Source organism: Dermatophagoides pteronyssinus, unplaced genomic scaffold (genome assembly GCF_027571235.1).
Source record: "Dermatophagoides pteronyssinus isolate colony J.1.1.1.1 unplaced genomic scaffold, Derpt_VIB-CSIC_2022.12 sq0035, whole genome shotgun sequence".
NCBI classification, from domain to species: Eukaryota; Metazoa; Arthropoda; class Arachnida; order Sarcoptiformes; family Pyroglyphidae; genus Dermatophagoides; species Dermatophagoides pteronyssinus.
Genome location: NW_027461559.1, coordinates 134,412 through 154,327, shown reverse-complemented (window position 1 = coordinate 154,327; position 19,916 = coordinate 134,412). Strand labels below are relative to the sequence as shown.

The following is a 19,916-nucleotide window of genomic DNA, read 5'->3' as shown; positions in this document are numbered from 1 at the left end:
ACGATAAAAAAGGATTCTTTTTATTAAAAAAAAAAAATAAAAATAAAAATTGAATTTTTAATTCATAAAATCCAAAATAATTTATAGAAAAAAATACAAATTTTTTTATAAATAATTTTTGTGTGCACAATCTTTATCTTGTGAATAAATATTTGGAAAAGAAACAGTATGATGACCTGATGAAGAAGAAGAGTATTATTGATTGATTTGTTATGATTGTAAACAATTTTTTACTATAAAAATGTGTGTTTGTGTAAATTATGTAAAATATATGTAATATATAAACCCCAAATTGAAGCGCAATGCGGATACCTAATGTCATATATTGATTATTATTGAAAGCCAAATTGAAAAGTGAATTGAACCTTTTGAAAGTCTTTCAAAATCATACGATTTTTTTTTGTTGTTGATGGCCATTAAGACAAAAAAAAAAGATTTAGAATGGAAAAATGATGATGCACAATACCATCAAAATTATATCTGATCTGATCAACCGATGTTGAATTAGAGTCCACAGATATATTTAACAAGCCAGTAGGATTCAGTTCATCTATTTTTGGATAAACTCCATAAACTTCATAAGTCGAAGTTTATTTAAATTTGAAAAAACAATCAGCCCACGAAGAGACTTTTTTTTAAATAATAATATTAAAACTTTACGAAACAAATTAAACTAATGGGCTAACACAAAAGTCCCAAAATTTGATGGAACCTTCAAAAAGTTCCATTCCTAGGAATGTAAGTCTTTTCCTAGTCGATGATATCCAAAAAAACTCTCGCTGCAAGTAGAGATAATAATGAATGTGTCTTTTGTAAACAAAAACACATTCCAACATCCTGTCCAAAACCGATAAAAGAAAAACTTAAAATATTGAATGCTCAAAAAAGATGTATAAGATGCTTCTCTTCTTTTCATATGATTAATGAATGTCCATTAGGGTTTCTTTGTCGATTATGTCATGGTAAACATAATACCTCTTTATGTGAAAACAGAGACAAATATCCATCAACAAGTGTTAATACAATCCTCTCTGGTGGAAACAGTCTTACAATGATTAAGATTGAAATGAATGATATAGAAAGCTTTGGTTTATATGATCCAGGTGCATCACACTCATTTATTGATCTAGATCTATGTAAAGAAAATGGTTTTGAGCTCACACCATACTTTACAACAATAAACGAGGCTGTTTCAACTAGATCCAAAGTCGCTAGACTTAATAGCTGGGATCTTAGAACCAAACTACATCGAAGCTTATCGAACTGTAGTTAATTATTACACATCCTCTCACCCATTACAACAAAGATTAAAAGAAAAGATTGAAAATCTACCAGAAATCCGAAACTGGTACGATACAGATAAAATGCGAAGCAATCTAGCTATAATCAAAGATGCATATACTGTTCTAGCTCAAAGTTCAAATAACAGATCTTTCCTAGAAACAGATTTCTATTATATAATTGCATCAAAATTCCCGAGAGATGCTGTAAGGGATCTAATGCAGAAGTACGGATCCAAACTAACCGTATCACAGTACTTAACAAACATAAACCTGTATATAGAGCAAAATGAACAACAACAGATCATTCTGTCAAAATCTACGCTGCAAGAGAACCATCAGATTCTTTACTAAGGTTGAAGATAAATGCAATCAAAATTGACAGACGTTATGAAATTCTTCTTCGAAAGACCCTAAATATTTTGGTAAGAACATCATCATTGAAAGGTCCTTTAGTGTTTCCCATTTTTTCTTAGTATACAAAACATTCTATATTCTTATTCTTTCTTTCTTATAAGTATATACTTGTTATATACGGAGATTATTCTCTGGTTATAATCAATGTACGACAGCTATTTTAACAGGCGTGGTAACAATCCGATTATAACCAGAGAATAATCTCCGTATATAACAAGCCAGTAGGATCAAGAAATTTATCCTGGTAATAATTTAAAAAGTCAAGATTACAAGAAACATTGTTCTGTAAGTTGAAAATTTCTTTTGTTTATTTTGAAAATCTTTGTGAAAATGAGTGAACACAAGAAAAACGATGATCAAGAACGTGAAATTTCAAGAAAAGTTGAAAGGTACCATGAAGCGTACAAAGTTCTAGATGATCTTTCGAAAAACTTTCCTAAAGATTTAACAAGAGACGAGTTGGAAGTCCTGGATTATCGAGTAGCTGAACAGGAAAACAGTATCCTGGAAGTGGCAAACAATTTGTCACAATGGAGCAAACTGAAAAAGAAGATTCAGTTACCTGAACAGGGACAAGCGGCAGATATGATTCAATTAACCCAGACCATGAAGAAAAGAATAATTCAATTGAAAAATGAATTTAATGAGTTATTCAGTAAAGAACCTGGTCTATCAAGAAGTATCAAATTGTCTGAACTTAAACAATCAATGATACAAGGAACTTCTAAAGATTTTAATTTAGAAGAAAATTTTACAACCCCAATTAGTGCTTATCCGACAATGGGGCAAACCTATCGAAAAACAATGATGAGTCCAAAATTGAAGACTCAAATATTGCCGAAACCTATCTACACACATTCCACTCCTTTTGGAACATTTTCTGGAGGAAATTTTGAAACTGCTCAAAATATAACACCAGTAACAAATAATGATCTGGCACAATTAAAAGAACAGATGAGTCAATTAACTAATCTGGTTCAATGATCCCATTACAAGTAATTTTTTTTTCTGTACTCAATGCCACATCAAAAAAAAAGAAAACTTGACTTTTCCTTTTCCTTTCTTTTTTGTGTTCAATTTCATTTTCAATATCTTTCAAAATCAATCAACACACAAACAACTTTTTTGCGCTCAACTTTTTACATCACAGCTGCACAATACTATCAAAATTATATCCTGTTCCTGTTGACGCTGATCTGAACAACTGATGCTGGGGTCCATTGATATATCACATATATTTTTTTAGGAAGGAAAAGGAAGGGAAAAAGAAAGAAAGAAGCAAAAATTTGTTTTGGTTAAAAAAAGATGTTATTAAATGTTATTTAATAGTGCAACTTGATTGTAATAGTTACATTGTTAAATAATGATGATGATGAATTGTATTTAACACAGCAAAAAAAAAAAATAAATGAGAGAAAAATAAAGAAAGAAAGAAAGAATCTATTTTTTATCATCAACTAATAATTCGTGGACTTAGATCACCAATTTCATTATTTAATGATGTCATTGTTTGTTGTTGTTGTTGTTTACCCGTTGTTGTTGTTGTTGTTGTTGTAGGCAGATATTTTGAAGCTGAATGATGGTGATGATGATTGTGATGGTGGTGATGGCGGTGTTGATGACCACCACTATATGGTCTTCGATCTGCTGTACTTTTTCTACCCGATGATGATGATGATGGTAATGATGCTTTTAATTTTCTTTTAATTATAGCAATATTATATGCTTTTAAACGATCATCATTATCACTGCTACTTGTTTTACCTTCATCATCAATATCATTATCATCATCATCATCATCATTATCGTTATCACTTGAACTTATTGCTGATGTTTTTCTTCTCAATCGTCCATATGCATGACAGGTTCCAAATTCATGTATTCTACCAACTGAACTTGAACGTCTTGAATATAAACTATTATAATCATTATCATCATCATCATCATAATCATTATCTTCATAATCTGTTGAACTATTTGCTGTATATAATTGTTGTTGTTGATGATAACTTGATGACATTGGTCGTGATCTATTTGATGATAATCCAGATGATGGACATGAACTACGATCAATTGCTTTTTGTCTACGTAATCTAGCACGTATACGTTGTCCAGAAAGTGATGCTGATGTATTTGCTGAACTAGCACTAATATTTCCACCACCATTACCATTACCATTACAATTTTTCTTTGGTTCAGCAATTGGTGATGATATACAACTTTGTCCTTCACCATAACCCGAATCAAATGTACGACGTTGTGGTACACCACGAATCATTTGTGTTTGATTATTACTTTGATTTGTTGTTGTTGTTGTTACTAAATCTTGTTGTTCATTTGATTTATTTATCAAATCAATTGGAATCGATATTAAATCATTACAATCATCTAATGCTATGGAATTTTCTTGTGCAGTTGTATCCTGTGAATCGGCCATACTAAAACTAATATCTTTTGATGATGATGAATAACATTGATTTAATCGTCGATTTCTTCGTCGTAATTTTGCTTTTACACTTCCATATTGTGATCCACCACGTTGACGTATTGGACTTTCTAAAGCTCTAACAAACTGTTAATTGTTTGTTTGTTTGTTATGAGCAAAAAAAATTATTAATAAAAATAGATAAAATTAAACAATCCAAATGAAAACGTACCAAACTATCATTCAAATCATTATTGGTTTTTGATGATTCACGACTTAATTCTAATGCACTTTTATAAATAGGATCATTCAATGCTTTTTCCAATAATTTTTCTGTTAATGGTTTTTGTGATGATTGATTACGAATTGATTCAGAAAATTCTGTACCATTTTGACTACCACCATTTTCACTTTCACATATTTTTCTTTCTCTTTCAACTAATGATTCAATTACTTTAACCATATCGGTATAAAGACTGGCAGTTTTACGTATCATTGCACTTTGTAATGCTGATTGTAATGGTTCATCCAGATCAAGATGAGCTGTTGGATCTAATTGATCTAAATGATTTAATGATTTTTTCTTATTTTTTGATTTTAAACGATCCGAACATTCGGATACAGGTGAACCAGCAACCTGTGAACTACTTGATAATGATTGTTGATTATTAAAATTTATTCTTGTCAATGATAATGCATGTCGAACTTCTTCTTTCCAAATACGTTGTTTATTACGAAATTCTTCCAATTTAATATCATTAAATTCACGTGATGCAATCTCAATATGAGCAATAATCTGTTGAAATGATGGACGATTACGTGGTTTATTTTTCCAACTCATTTGCATTAAAAGTCGATAACCTTTTGGAAATGATTCAGGCAGAGGAAGACTAAGATTAGAATTACCAACACCATATATAATAGTTGATTGTTCAAAATCACGATATGGAATTTCTAATGTTAATAATTCCCATAAAACAACACCAAAACTCCATATATCAACTTTTTCCGAACAAAGTTCAGAACGAATAACTTCAGGTGCCATCCAAGCAACCGTACCGGCAAATGACATAATTTTTGAACAATCACTTAATTGTCTACTTGTACCAAAATCCGATATTTTCAATACACTATTATTCGATATCAATACGTTTGGTGATTTAAGATCACGATGTATTATTTTATGTTGATGCAAATAATTCATTCCGGATGCAATCTGATGTGACCAATCAATCACTTGTGCTGGTGGCATATATTCACATTTTTTTAAATATTCATATAACTGTCCATATGGACAGAATTCCATCACAATACAATAATTGGCACTTTGTGTACAAACACCTTTAAAGGCAACAATATTTTTATGATTTAATTTTCGTAAATGTTTAATTTCTGTTTCACATTTTTCACGCATTTTTTTCACTGCAACCAATTCTTGATTTAATGTTGCAACATAAACTGAACCTTGTGCACCACTACCTAAAAATTGCATATCTTTCAGATTTTCATATGGAATTTCACAATTATTTTTTCCATCTTTAAATCCTTTACTGCTTATTATACCGATAATCGGTTTGAAACAACCAAATACACCGCCCAACCAATTTTGATGATGTGATATTTTCCCGTGTGGATTCTGTGAATGACGTATATGTTGCAGGTGAACATCCATTGCGCTTTGATTATGATATGGTTGTCCAATCATCATATTTGGTTCAATATTTTCATGATGTTCACATGATATAATGGCACGATTTTGATATTGTACAATATCATCTAATGAAAAACTTCGTCGAAATAAATGTGCACGTATAAATGGTCTATCATCATTACTACAATCTTCTTGTTGTTTCTGTTGATTATTTGAATCATTTACCGAATCATCAACTTTTGACGATTCAATCCTATTGGAATTTTTTCTCCCGTATGATATTGGTGCCTGTGTTACATCCAATATAAGCTGATGATTGTTATGATCGTTATCACTAAACCTGTTGTTTGAATTAAAGAGAACAAGAAGAGAGAACAAGAATTATGAATCTTTGTAAAGTCTAGTGGATATTAGGAAACAAGAAAAAAAGTTCACTAACCTTTTTGAATCGCCATTGTTATTATCTTTGGTTGGAGAGTACATTGGTGATGGTAAAGTTGATGAAGTTGATTGTTGTTGTTGATAATTTGAATTATCATAGTTAAAAAAATTTGGTGATTCTAGTTGACGAAATATTCCCTGTACATCATTATCAGGTAACACTGTACCATGTTGTTTTAGATTACGTTTTAAAGTTGACATTTTTTCTTTTTTCTAATGATGATGGTGGTGGCCTTTGAACTTCTTGCGTGCAAAGAATTACGAAATTTTCTAATTGGATTTAAGTTGAAACAAAGGCGAAAAACTCTTTATCTCTTCCTCACACACACACAAACACAGGCGTAATTAATATTTGAAAAAAAGTTTTTCTAAAAATCCTGAGAATGAAATTGTTCCTTTTTAGATCAATCTTTTTTTTGGTTTTTTAATCATTGATTTTTGATTTGATTTAGTTTTAGCTGTTGCTGTTGATATACATTATCTAAAACAATAAAAGAGAGAGAAACAAAAAAAAAGGATATTTTAATTAAAAGATGTAAACTCGATCTTGTGCATCTTTGTTGAAAATTTACTGATAATAAAAGCATTAATTTAAATTTTAAATTTTTGAATTGGATTTTGCAAATAAGATAAGAAACAAAAATCGCACATCGCAATTACTTAATCATCATCATTTGATTATGACTGATTTTTTTGGTTGTTGTTGATTTCATCATGTCTTTTCCCAAAAAACAACAACAACTACTACGACAACCAAGACAAATTTGTTTGCTTGTTTTCCCGTTCCGATTGAATGGAAAAAAAATGACAAATGTGGCCACGAATGTGGCCAAAATTCACAAACAATGTACTATAGTGTGAATTGAAAAATTTAACCAAAAAAAAATTATCACTTCTCTATTCCAAAATACACTTGTGTACCACATAATGATATCTGGTAACTGTGCTGTTAACCTGTAATGTACATTGGCGCTGGCTATTTTGTTTTGTTTTTTGTTGTTCAAGTATTGCATTTGTATGTCGTAATTTATATATGAATATATGCTATATATACAAATGGGCGCCATACCTTTTTTTTTATTATAATATATCTGTGAACAACAAAACTGTGATTATTTGAATGAATTCAAATAGTTTCTCTCTCTTTTTTTCAAATCTGGATACATGTCAATGCCGTTTGAAATGAATTTGAATTGTCTTGTTTTGGGATTTGATTTTCTCTATCTACAATCAAGTTAATCGACAAAAAAATGAAGCTAATTTTTTTAAAAAACTAATTGATTTGCCTTATATGAATCAAATTATATTTTTTTTTGCTAAAAACATTATCTTGAAATGAATATCGGTCAGGAAAACTAAATAAATGACTAACATCAACAGTGTGTAACTCTTTTATTAATTTATTGGTGAAGATAATTTTGTATTTAAGATGTAGGCGTAAAAGCCAAACTGAACATATTTCTTATATAACGGAAAAACTTAATGATGATGACGAATATTTTTGATTTGTTTTGAAAAGAAAAAATCAAAATACAGGTCAAATGATGATGATGATTAATCTTATTGCTTACCTTTAATTTCGATGATTAATTTTTGTCGAAAATTGAAACAAAATCACAGGTAAAAAAAAAATTGAAAATTTTTCGGATATCGCTGATTTTTAGTTGATTTCAAGATGATTCAATTAAGATTTTTATTGCTGCATTTTATTGATTTCTATGGATTACCAAATCCAAATTTTTTTTGAAAGAATATTCACGTGGTTTTTTGATGTGAAAATTATCTGTGTCTAAATGTGTCAATGTTATGTCAATTGACATACACACACACAAACAATCAACACAGATAACCCACTATAAATATTATTTAGAAGATTCAGTTCTGAATCGAACGAATATCAAACGTTAAATGATCAACATTAAATTTTGGGTGTTTTTTTATCATTTTTTCTTTTGGTTATTCTTGGTTCAATGTATATGAAAACAAAACAAAGAAAAACGCTATGACAACGAAAATGACGAAGAATATTGTTTTCGATGAATGAATGAATGTAAATGACAGAATCAAACGAAAACGAAAATCCAAAGAAGAAGAAAAACTGAATGAGAAACACACACACAGAGACACAAAGAAATTTTGGTTTTTTTTTCGATTGGATCGATTGATTTTCCTTTGCTTTCTTTTGCTTTCGTTAGTTAGTTAGTTTGTGTCAATAATATTCGAAACAAAAACAGAAAAAAAAATTTCGTATTACGTACGTATCTTATGTACTAATATTAGAATTGTACAACACCTTGACCAATAGAAAAAAATTTTCACAATAAGAATATGGCTTACACAGGCACAGGTGTGCTATTCGATTTATGAAAGGTTTTATTTCTTTTTTCACTACTGACGGTTCCAGTTCTTGACAAGATATTTTTTATTATTATTGAAGTATGGTGAGAAATGAAAAAAGAAATAAAGAAATACCTTGAGGGTTAATGCGGCAGCAACCTGCCCAAAAATCAAGTAAAATGAATGAATGAATGAAAGAAAGAGAGAAATATTGTCTGAAGGTAAATGTTGAATGTAAATTCTACTTCGTCGAAACTTGAAACTTGAAAAAAAGAAATTCAAAAAATTTTACAAAAATGATTTGAGAGAAAAGAGGAAGAAGTAGCTGGTTGTTGGTTGTTGTTTTACTTTGGAATAAAAATGGCAATACTGGTTTAGTGAGTTTTTTTTTGGATGTTTTAATATAATACACTTCTTTGTGTGAAGGCATGGCTTTAATTTTTCTTTTTCTTCTAGAATTATAGCAATTTCTACTTGTTGTCAATGGTGGATTGTCTCTCTCTCTCTCTCCTGCTTTTTTTTCTGTTGATTATTGTCTGAACATGGTTGACTTGTTAGCATTTTTTCACTCTTCAATTCTTTTCTAATTATCTATTCAGTTCCATTTAAAACATCTCATTTTCAAGAAACAAAATCAAACCAAAAAAAAGAGAGAATATAACCTTCATTCTAGATAAAATATTTGGGTTTTTTTACTGTTTTTTTGTCAATGTTCATATAATATAATCGTGGATTGATGTCGGGATAATGCATGCAAAAGAAAAGAAAAGAAAAGAAAAGGAAAAAAAACTGGTTTATGACCATGGAGTTTTCTTCTTTCCCCCTCCCCGAAAAAAGATCTAGGTTTTGAATTTTTTTCAAGTTATTTTGTTTCTCCATTGAATCAATGTTTTTCTTCTTCTTCTTATCGATCACTGAATCATCAGAACAAACAAACATTCCATTCAATATTTTTTTTTGCGGTCAAATCCAAAAGGAAAAAAATTCTTGCCTTAGGTCAAAAAGACAAGATTTTCATAACAAAAAATTGCCTTATTTACTTTTCTAAATAACAATTTTTTTTAACCCAGTGGGGAACCAAACCATTTTCTTTCTTTGTTTCATTTTTTTCCTCCGAATCATTATTATTATCATGACATAATGGTATATTCAACAACCATAACAAAAAACTGTTGGAAATATCAGAATCGAGAAAAAAATTTCAAGTACAACCAACCAACCAATGGTATTACCATATTACAACAGATCGATCAATCATTAATCTACCTGGTAAAGGATAGAACTACCTGTACTTGTAAATTGCACGTACATTATGAATATTCTTAATAGTTCCGGTCATTGAATATTCAAGAGGGAAAAACAAATAATGATACTAATAAAGAAAAGAGTATGCGTATTGTCATGACAACAAACGATTATTAGAAATCGTTAGAAGAAAAAAAAACAATCAAAAATTCTGCTACAAGAATTATAAAAAACACTACCACTATTCAAATTCTGATGAAGAATATTCTCTCGTTTCTTGTTTGAAACGTTTTCATTACGTCTACCTTTTTTTTCAATGAATGATTAAATGACGTCAATAAATAATTCGTGAAAGCCATTCATAATCGGGCGAAGAAGAAGAAGAAGAAAAAAGAAGTAAAATTTTGTTACATTTTTTTTAGGGCCGATCATATTGGAAATTTCTTTCTTGTCATTTTCAATAATTATTATGTTTTTTTTTTCGGTTGATCATCATTTTGATATTGAAAAAGATAATCTATGTGATTTCAACAGAATAAGTTTGTTGATCACGTAATGATAATGATGATCAGGTCTAGCAATAAAAATTAATGATTATCCATTTTGTGGTAACAAAACAAAACAAAAAAGAAAAAAGAAAAAAAAGTTGATTAATAATGATCAGAATATTCTGACCGACCGGATTCTGTATGTGTGTATATGAATTTATGAAAGAATTTGCACTGTTTTTTTATTTTTCATTGTTTGTTTGATTCTGTTTGCCCAACAAAAAAAAAGAAGTAATAATTATATAATCATGATTCAATGTCAAGGACAGAATTTATTATCATAAATTCATTTTAGATTCAAGGTAATGAAAAGGAAGAAAGAGAGAATGATTTCATTTCATTTCAAAGTCAAATTTTTTTTATGGCGGTGGTGGTGGTGGGTAGGTGGGAATATACCTGGCAGAATATTTATTCATTCATAGAAGGTAATTTGAAAAATGACAATTTTTCTTTTTTGTTTTCTACCTTGTTTTCTGTGGGTTGGGAACATTATTATTAATGTTGAAAAAAGTTTTTTTTTTGTTCTTGCTTTCTGGTTTCTGGTTGATCATTATCATTGATATGAGAAGAAAAAAAAATTCCAATGAATTTTTTTTTACCACTCCGTTTCCAGAATTTTTTCCTTTAGAACAATTCTTGGTTAATCGTTATCACATGATAATTATCATTCAACACTGTTGCAATATTATTGATTATCATCCATGGGGAGAGAGGGAGAGAGAGAGAGAGATTCTATATTCTGGAAAATTACATGTTTTAAAAATGCCATCTATCGATAGTTAATTGTAATTAAATTAGGATTAAAATGTAATTTAAATAGTAATCTAATTAAGAATTTACAAACGGTGGAAAAAAACATTTTATAAATTAAAAATATTTGAATAAATTAAAAAATTTGTTTTTTGTTTTTTGATTTTGTTTTGTTTTTTATGTTTTTTTCGAAATATGGGTTGCATACAATCAACCTGTCAAACAAATAATAATCAACAACAGGATACATTTTCCAAATATTCATCAATCAGTGATCAAGTGGAAATCGATGAATCGGATTGTATAAAAATTTCCAATTCAAATACGGAAAAAAGTCAACAATTAATAGCGATGAAAAAAATGATTGATGATAAAAATATTTTTATGCCAAAATTATCAAAAAATTCAATTAGAATACCAGCAATTAAAGTTGATTATCGTAAATTAAAAGCTAAAATGGAACAAGAAGAAATATTTCGTAAAGCAGCAGCAAAAATTGGTTTTCTAAGCAAATTACAGGATGATGATTCGGTGGATGATAATAATACTGATATTATTATGGCTAATAATAAAATTGATGGACAAAAATTTTCATCAGCAATTTGTAGTGGTATAGAAAAAATTTCACCAACAAATGAAAAAGGTAAACAAAAAAAATTATCCACATTAAATAACGATGATGTTGGTGGTAAATCGAAATTAACATCAATCAAAAATCAAAATGTTAAATCAAAATTATCATCAATCAAAAATGAAAATATTAAATTATCGAAATTATTATCACCTAAAAATGATTATTGTAATGTAAAAAAATCAATTTCATCAATAAATAGTAATAGATCAGGAAATCAATCAAAATTTACACCATCATTTTCAAATATATTTGATGTACAATCATCATCATCATCATCATTCAGACCAAAACATTCATCATCATTACAAAGTGATTCTGGTTCAACACAAACAATATATACTGATTCATTATCAGTTTTATCAAGTACAAAATCAATTAAATCGGATTTTATATCAACACGTTCAAATAATACAATTAGTCAAATTGGAAGAATAAATGAATTGCAAAAAATTGAACAACAAACAAAATCACATTCAAGTATTGAAGATATTTAAAGAGAAAACAGAACAGACACACAGGATAAATTCATTTTTTTTTCGAAATAAGTAAACAAAAACGAATGAAAAATTTACTTTTTTTGTGTTTTATTAATTATAAATTATAACTTTTTTTACAAACAAACAAACAAACATTTATTAAGAATAATTTAAATGTATTATCAATTTATTTAGATAATTAAAATGATGATCTAATGGTAATAATAAATTTGAATATTTTTGAATCATTTTTTCAAAATGATTACGTTGTTTTTGACATGAACATTGATTATTGCTTTTTCGAATTGATTCCGGTTGTTTTCCGTAGAAAATTTCTAGAAAAATATGTACAAAATACTGAACGGAATAATAATCAGCTTTGTTTGATATAATAATTAATGATTGTAATGAATTTTCCTGTAATTCAGTTACAATTCCTTTTGAACATGTATAAAGTAAAAGAATTGGTAATATTTTACAAATATCTTCTGATTGTAATTTAATATTTACAGCTAATTTTCCAAATGATTTAAGTAATTCTAATTCAATAAAATAATTCATTGTTTTTAATGTTTCATTATGACAATGTTTACGATAATAATCAATACGTTTATCAAAATGAATTTGTAGAAAATTGATTAATGCCGGTATAATTTCTTTACTAATACGACGAAGTAAAAAATCACCACATAATTCATTGGCCAACATTAGACAATCGAATGCATTCTTAACGACAATCGGATGTTCTAAATCCAATGACAATAATCGTACTAATGAATCCCAAAATCGATGAACATATGGTAGAAGTATGTCTATTAAAAAATGGTGGAGAAAACAAAGTGTTAATCAAAATGTTTTTTTAATTAAAAAACAAAACAAAATTTACCTTCATAAGATCGTAATAATCGCATTGATTCGAATGATAATTTTAATAAATTTAAACGAATATTAATATTTGGATCATTAAGTAACATTGGACATAGATGAAAAATATTTGCAACACGTGATTTTATGATTGGTGATTGAAGTATTCTAAGATTTTTATCCATTTTATCATCATTATCATCATTATTATCAATGACGTTAGTATCGGAATTTTGAAAACTATTCAAATCTACTGGTGAAGATGTGTTGAGATCTTCCTCCATAGCTGATAATGTACGAGCATAATTATTAACATCTTCAATCAAATTTTCAATGTTTTCTTGATCAACATTATTTTCAATCATCATCGTCGTAGTAGTCGGCGATTCACCATGAACATCATATAACAATGTTATCAACCGGACATATGCATAAAGTATTTCAATCAATTTATTCAATTCACTCGTATCAATATCAATCAAACGTATTGAATAATATTTTAATAATATTAAAATCTGATCAATTAATCGATGAAGATATTCTATTTGTGATGGAGAAGAAATAGACGACTTATTGTCATCATCATCATTGTTTGATCGATGATAATCAATAATCAATTCGATAATAGTAAGCAATGAATTTTGAATTGTTTTGATTGAATAAAAATCATATGTATAAGAATTGGAAATTTCACCAGATTTTCTATGTTGAACAATAACACTATAATCCAACCCGATACTGAATGAACTGAAAATATAATCCAAATTATTCATTATCATTTGATTTAATAAAGATTTTGTACTATTTTTGTTCAGTGGTTGTTGTTCGGGATTTAAATGTTGACCCATTAAAATCATACAATATTTAGCAACGCGGAAAACAAGATTATTGTTTTGTTGTTGATAACCAATCGATTGTAATAGATCAAGAAAAAATGATTTAAAAAATTTTGTACGTATTTCATTCGGGTCAAATAATAAATATAATATGGTTGTACCTTGCATCAGTAGGCAATGTTGAAATAATTTTCTTTGATGTAATTCATTTGCATTGCTTTTTGTTATTGTTTCTTCGTTGTTTTTTGATGAACAAATTTGTGCAATATTTTCGATAGTAAGATATTTGTTATTATCTGATTGAATCTTTAATAAATCATCTTCAATATAAATATCAATCATATGTAATTTTTTGGAATAATCATTAAGAAATTCTTGAAGATAATTATCGATTTGTTTACCATAATTTAAACGAGATATATTAGCTAGAAAAATATTTGTAATCAATATGACGGTTGGATCAAAATCCGAATATTCCAGCAGATAAGATAAATGATCAAAAATAATTTGTAATGTTTGAAAATTTGAAAAAATACATAAATCTTTTATAAAACATTTATAACATTGAAATAATTCTTTATCATCCGAATTATTAAGATATTTAAAATATTTATCAAAATGAAAAATATCAAATGTATGTTCGATAATTCGTTGATGATCATGATTTAAATCGAATGAATCATCAACATCTTCATATACAGCATATTTCGAATGTTTAAAATCAAATTCCGATAGATTGATTAATGTACGAAACAGATGATGATTATGTTGTTCTAATTTCAGAAAATCATATATTCCCGTTCGGTTTAATGTACGCAGAAAACCGATCAGGATTTGAAATGATGATTTTAAACAAGTTTTCGTTACAATTCGATTCGAATTATGATTGTGAATATTTCGAAATGTATAAGGCATTTGTGTAAGATGATCGAATAATTTTTTCTGTAAAATTTCAATCATATTCAATTTTTCTAGGATTTTTGCTGAAAAATTTTTACACAGATCATTCATTTCATTCCTGTGTTCATCCTGTTGTTCATTAATAGAAATTGATCCAATATAATTCAAAGGAACTTTGATTAGATTATCGATTTGTTTTTGAACAAATTTTTCATCATCACAATTAAACAATAAACTTTTGCTAAATTTTAATAAATTTAATCGTACATTTAAATCACTATGTTCGATTAGTATATCGATAATATCGGAAATTATTGTTGATAAATTTCGATAAAATTTTTCATCATTCAATAATTGTTGTTCGACAAATTTTCCAATATTTTCGAAAACAATTAAAAAAACAATGTTCAACAATCGTAAAGCGGCGATGATAACATTGGATTGTAAATTATGATAATCACCATTCGAACAACGATTTAATAGTTTCCAAATTTTTGACAATAATCCAGGTAAAATTGATGCAATAAATTTCGAAAATCTTTCAAAATTTTCATCACTATTTGGATTTAAAGAATTATAATCAAAATCAGATAATTGTTGATCCAAAATTTTCAAATACATTGTTGACATTAAATCTAATGACGCAGTTTTTAATGGTTGATAATCATTTTCAATAATGATTTGTAATAAATTATTCGTAAGCATACCGTACATTGTTTCAAACTGTACTGTTCCTGTTTGATTGAAAATAAAATCCCGGAACATAGATTGATCACATGTTGATAACAGTTGAATTGTACAATCAATCAATAATTTAGTAGAATTATCACTTAAATGGATTATCTTTGAATCATTATTTCGTTGATTTGATGATTGTCTATCGATTAATAAGGAAAACATTTTGAAAATTGTATCAAAAATTTTTGAATCTTTAATCGAAACTTTTTGAAATAGAATCTGATAGATTTCCAAACATTTTCGAAAAAGTTGATCAGCACTGGAACAACAACGAAAAAAATCAAATTATAATCAATTTCAAATTACACAATAATCATTACCTGAATTTAGAATTCTGTACAGATTTTGGTATTTCAGCCAAAATCATTTGAATTGTAAATATTAAACGATTATAATTTGATTGAAAAAATTTTTGACTAAGATTCGAATCCCGTAAAAATTGTTTAATATCATCAAGTTTATTTGGATCTGGTGCAAATAAACAAGATTCACATTTAATTGCTAATGATTTTGTTTGTAAATAATCAATATTATTAGCCATTTTTGGTTTTAAATTAATCAGAAAATTTATTTATTTTTTATTTATTTTTTTAAACAGAATAAACAAAACAAACAGATTCATATAACACATGTGAAAAAGATTCTTTTGGATTATAACATAAACAAGTACTGACATCTATTGAATAACAATGTGAGTAAATCGAATGAATTAATTTTTAAATTTTTCCATATCCAATTGCAATTGAACATTTAATTGTTTATCATTTGACAATAATGATTGATCATTACGATTTAAAGCTAAAAATCTTGAACATTGTTGACGAACAAATAAATCATTATATTTATAGGCAATCTGATAGATTTGAATACAATTTTTCATTGTAAGATATTTCATTAAATGTTGAACGATTATTTTTAACATTTGATTATCGGAATTTATTATTGCCAAACGATATAATTGATAATAATTTTCTTTATTCAATATTCTTTTCAAAACTGATGAACAAAGTTCATTGATTAATGTTTCATCATTAGCCTTACGTGCCAACATATAGATTCTTTCGAAATTTTCAAAATTAACCAAAGTTTTAGCAATAATATTGGCCATTTTTAATTGTAAACATTGATCAAAAAAATCTCTTTGTATCATTAATTCATATAATCGAAGACAATTTATTGTTGATAAACGATCATTAGCTAATTGCCATAATTTTTCTTCAAATTCTTCATCTAAATAATTAGATGATGCCAGTATAAAATCGATAATATTTTTCGATGTTATTTTCGATATAATATCATTATGAAATTTTTTAATAAAATCATTTGAAAATGATTTATGATTTTGCATTATTAATTTATAAAAATCAGTACCATTTCTTTGATTTAAATTTGTTTGAATAAATTTTTCTATATGTAATAAAATAATACGATCATCAAATGTTGTTGCCAATTCTGTGAATCTATTCAAATTGATCAGATTAAAATTTTCAACAAATGTTGGCCGTAATAAGGTTAATGTTTGTAAATCTTGATATTGTTGTATTAATTCATATAATTGTAAACAATTAAAAATATTTATATGTTGAATAAATATTTTACAAATATATTCTATAAATTTATTATCATCAATATATGTTTGTACAATACGATATATAATTGATATATTTTCTTCATCTAAATTATTTACTAAACATTTATTTATAAACGATTTAATTTGTTCATCTTCATAATATAATGCCAATAAAAATATTAATGGTAATGTATTTGAATTAATAAACATTTTTGATGATAAATGTTTACGTATTGATTTGAGCATATTTTCATCATGTTCTTGTTTAGCTAATGAATAAAATTGACAATAAATTGCTGGTACTAATAATGTTTCTTGTCCAGAAAATATTATTACCGATTCTAACCAACGAAAATCATTATTTAATTGAAATAATTTTGTTTTAATAAAATAGGTGATACTTGTATTCGAATCCATTTCAACCAAAACTTGGTCAAGAAAATTTTGACGATTAATTTCAAAATTTTCTGGATCTCTTGTGAATGCAACAATAAGCATATGTAGATATTGATGATTATTATCATTAAATAAACCACCATATGATTCAAAATCTAATGAAAATAGATAAAAATAGAAAACATTAACCAAATGTTTTCGTAGGCAGAATTTTATTCGTTTCAATATGGCCGGTATTAGATCATATCTACGATACATAAAACAACATTTATAAATCTGTAACAATATTATTGTAACCATATTTTCATTCATAAAACGTATACAATCACGTTTTTCCGGATCATATTGTATGGCCAAATCTAATAATACTTTATTATCATCCAATAATTCACGTTTATAATAATCACATAATTTTGGTTCAATTTTTTCTTCCGAATAACGATAATTAATATTGATAAAATCATAAAGTAGACTGAATATTTTTTTTATAATTTTTGGCTGATTATATTGTAATGCATCTTCGAAAAATTTTCCACAATTATGAATACTAATGTAGAGAAAAAAATTCACTGAAAAAATTGCAGATGATGAACAAGATGTCGATGATATTGGATAATTTGATTGATATTTATCCATCAATGAAACAATTTGTATATAATTTTCAACATTTAAACGTTCACGTATAATATTTTCTAATTTTTCACGTAATGAATCATTCAAACTATAATGTGCAATTAAATCTTGTAATAACATTCGTTGTTGAAAATATTCATCATCATCATCATTATCATTCAGGTTGATTTGCCAAAGTGTTTGATAATTATCATTATAACAAAAATATAAATATTGAAAGAGGAATGAATATGGATAATTATTAATCATAATTCTGTTTGCGTTTGTTGGTGATTCAATTGAATGTTTCAATAGAATTTCACATTTTTTCAAAATAATTGATCGTTGAACATATAATGTACGTGGTAATTCACCATCATCGATAGCAGTAATTAATTCCAAATCTGAACAATATGGATTATTAAAATCAGTATTACAATCAATATTCATTGGTAATCGAATTAAACCAGGTGTATTAGGATGAACATAAAGATTAGTTATATCGGATATTGAATCAGAATTTGTAGCAAATAATTTTGGATCATCATAATTCCAAACAAAACATTTCCGTTCTGTTTTTGAATAAAGAATAATATGATTATTATTCCAATTTGTACTAATAATTTGAATATTATCTTCAATTTGTTGAAAATCCAATAATTTATCTTGATTAAAACAATGAAAAATTTTACCATTGTTTGTTTGTAGTGCACATATATCACGACAACCATAAACTTTTTCGAAAAAATCATCCGGTTTCAATTTTAATTTGATTAAAGTTGGTCGTTTAAAATAAATCGATGCCATACGACCCCAAACAAATACATTTCCATCATTATTTAACATTATTGAACTTGTATAACCACAAGCAATATCTTTGGCATGAAATTTATGAATTTTCGATAGTAATTTTGTTGGTAAAATTAATTTAAATGACATTTGTGAACATTGATTAAATTCATTATCACCCCAAGACCAAATATTACCATCAATATCTAATGCCAATGAATGAAGAGAACCACAAGCAATTTTAACAAATCTTATACGATTACGTATCAATGTAAATTGTTTAACCATATAAATATTTTTCAATCCAATTTGTCCATTAGAATTATTTCCACAACCATAAACATAGCCAAGATTAGTTAACAATAAAATAAAATTACTACCAATTTGTATTGTTTGGATTTCTTTGTCAAAAATTTGTTGTTCAATTTTCATTGGATATTCATGGATACGATCCGTTGATAAACCAAACCAACCATTTGAATTATCACCATAAACAAAAATACCATCCTGATGAAGAAAAATAGCCGATTGACCATCATGAAATATTTGAAATTTTCGAACATTTTGTAAAAATTCTTTAGATATTTTTCGTAATAATGGCCAAAAAACTAGATTTTTTGTACGAAAAATTTCATCATCATCTTTTTCTTTATTGTTTTTTAACGAAAGATTATTCTAAAGTAAAAGTAAAGTAAAAAAAATAATGATTAATGAAAAAAAAGAGAGATTATAATTAGAATCGATTTGAAACGTACATTTAAATCCATTCTTTATTTTGTAAATTGTATGAAAAGAAAATGTTTGCATTTTTTTCTTCGCTCCAAAATGACACGGAAATTTGCTATTTCATCACCCACACACACGTATAATGTTCGAAATGATGAACATTACTGAATGGTGAATTTTCTGGAAAATTTTCCAAATTTTTTTTTCTTTTCCGGAAAAATTTTCTCGAATGAAAAAAAAATCTACCAAAATTTTATTCAAAATTTTATTTGAAACAAGGA

General features: G+C 27.1%; 4 protein-coding genes across 5 annotated transcripts; 1 reads left to right on the top strand and 3 right to left on the bottom strand.

The window, feature by feature from the left end:
* Positions 1-115: 115 nt before the first annotated feature.
* LOC113795690 (uncharacterized) lies at positions 116-8,709 on the bottom strand. Of its 2 annotated transcripts, XR_012846989.1 has the most exons (5): positions 7,786-8,709; positions 6,213-6,695; positions 4,355-6,113; positions 3,050-4,269; positions 116-2,907 (listed from the first exon to the last, which is right to left on the bottom strand). XR_012846989.1 is itself a non-coding variant. In XM_075823717.1 (4 exons), the coding sequence occupies exons 2-4, from the start codon at positions 6,413-6,415 to the stop codon at positions 3,151-3,153; spliced, it is 3,081 nt and encodes a 1,026-aa protein (XP_075679832.1). In that variant the 5' UTR covers positions 6,416-6,695; positions 7,786-8,709; the 3' UTR covers positions 116-3,150. The 2 variants fall into 2 exon arrangements, 1 of the variants encoding a protein (XP_075679832.1); XM_075823717.1 differs by having other exon boundaries at positions 116-4,269.
* A 2,231-nt stretch (positions 8,710-10,940) lies between these two features.
* LOC142645985 (uncharacterized) lies at positions 10,941-12,299 on the top strand. The gene has a single exon (XM_075823738.1). The coding sequence runs from the start codon at positions 11,290-11,292 to the stop codon at positions 12,220-12,222; it is 933 nt and encodes a 310-aa protein (XP_075679853.1). The 5' UTR covers positions 10,941-11,289; the 3' UTR covers positions 12,223-12,299.
* Tti1 (Telo2 interacting protein 1) lies at positions 12,202-16,178 on the bottom strand. Its single transcript, XM_027345909.2, has 3 exons — positions 15,863-16,178; positions 13,091-15,801; positions 12,202-13,016 (listed from the first exon to the last, which is right to left on the bottom strand). Exons 1-3 carry the CDS (start codon positions 16,081-16,083, stop codon positions 12,364-12,366), a joined length of 3,585 nt encoding a protein of 1,194 aa, XP_027201710.2. The 5' UTR covers positions 16,084-16,178; the 3' UTR covers positions 12,202-12,363.
* On the bottom strand, positions 16,131-19,802 carry LOC113795704 (uncharacterized). Its single transcript, XM_075823736.1, has 2 exons — positions 19,665-19,802; positions 16,131-19,584 (listed from the first exon to the last, which is right to left on the bottom strand). The coding sequence occupies exons 1-2, from the start codon at positions 19,674-19,676 to the stop codon at positions 16,252-16,254; spliced, it is 3,345 nt and encodes a 1,114-aa protein (XP_075679851.1). The 5' UTR covers positions 19,677-19,802; the 3' UTR covers positions 16,131-16,251.
* Between the last annotated feature and the right edge of the window lie 114 nt (positions 19,803-19,916).

What these genes read in the sequence shown, in the direction of transcription:
- LOC113795690 (XM_075823717.1), bottom strand. Translation starts at nt 6,415, where the DNA reads ATGTCAACTTTAAAACGTAATCTAAAACAACATGGTACAGTGTTACCT. An exon ending in AACAATGGCGATTCAAAAAG is followed by an intron (nt 6,114 to 6,212) that starts GTTAGTGAACTT and finishes TTCAAACAACAG; the next exon opens with GTTTAGTGATAACGATCATA. An exon ending in ATGATTTGAATGATAGTTTG is followed by an intron (nt 4,270 to 4,354) that starts GTACGTTTTCAT and finishes AACAATTAACAG; the next exon opens with TTTGTTAGAGCTTTAGAAAG.
- LOC142645985 (XM_075823738.1), top strand. Translation starts at nt 11,290, where the DNA reads ATGGGTTGCATACAATCAACCTGTCAAACAAATAATAATCAACAACAG.
- Tti1 (XM_027345909.2), bottom strand. Translation starts at nt 16,083, where the DNA reads ATGGCTAATAATATTGATTATTTACAAACAAAATCATTAGCAATTAAA. An exon ending in GTACAGAATTCTAAATTCAG is followed by an intron (nt 15,802 to 15,862) that starts GTAATGATTATT and finishes TTGTTGTTCCAG; the next exon opens with TGCTGATCAACTTTTTCGAA. An exon ending in ATTATTACGATCTTATGAAG is followed by an intron (nt 13,017 to 13,090) that starts GTAAATTTTGTT and finishes ATTTTTTAATAG; the next exon opens with ACATACTTCTACCATATGTT.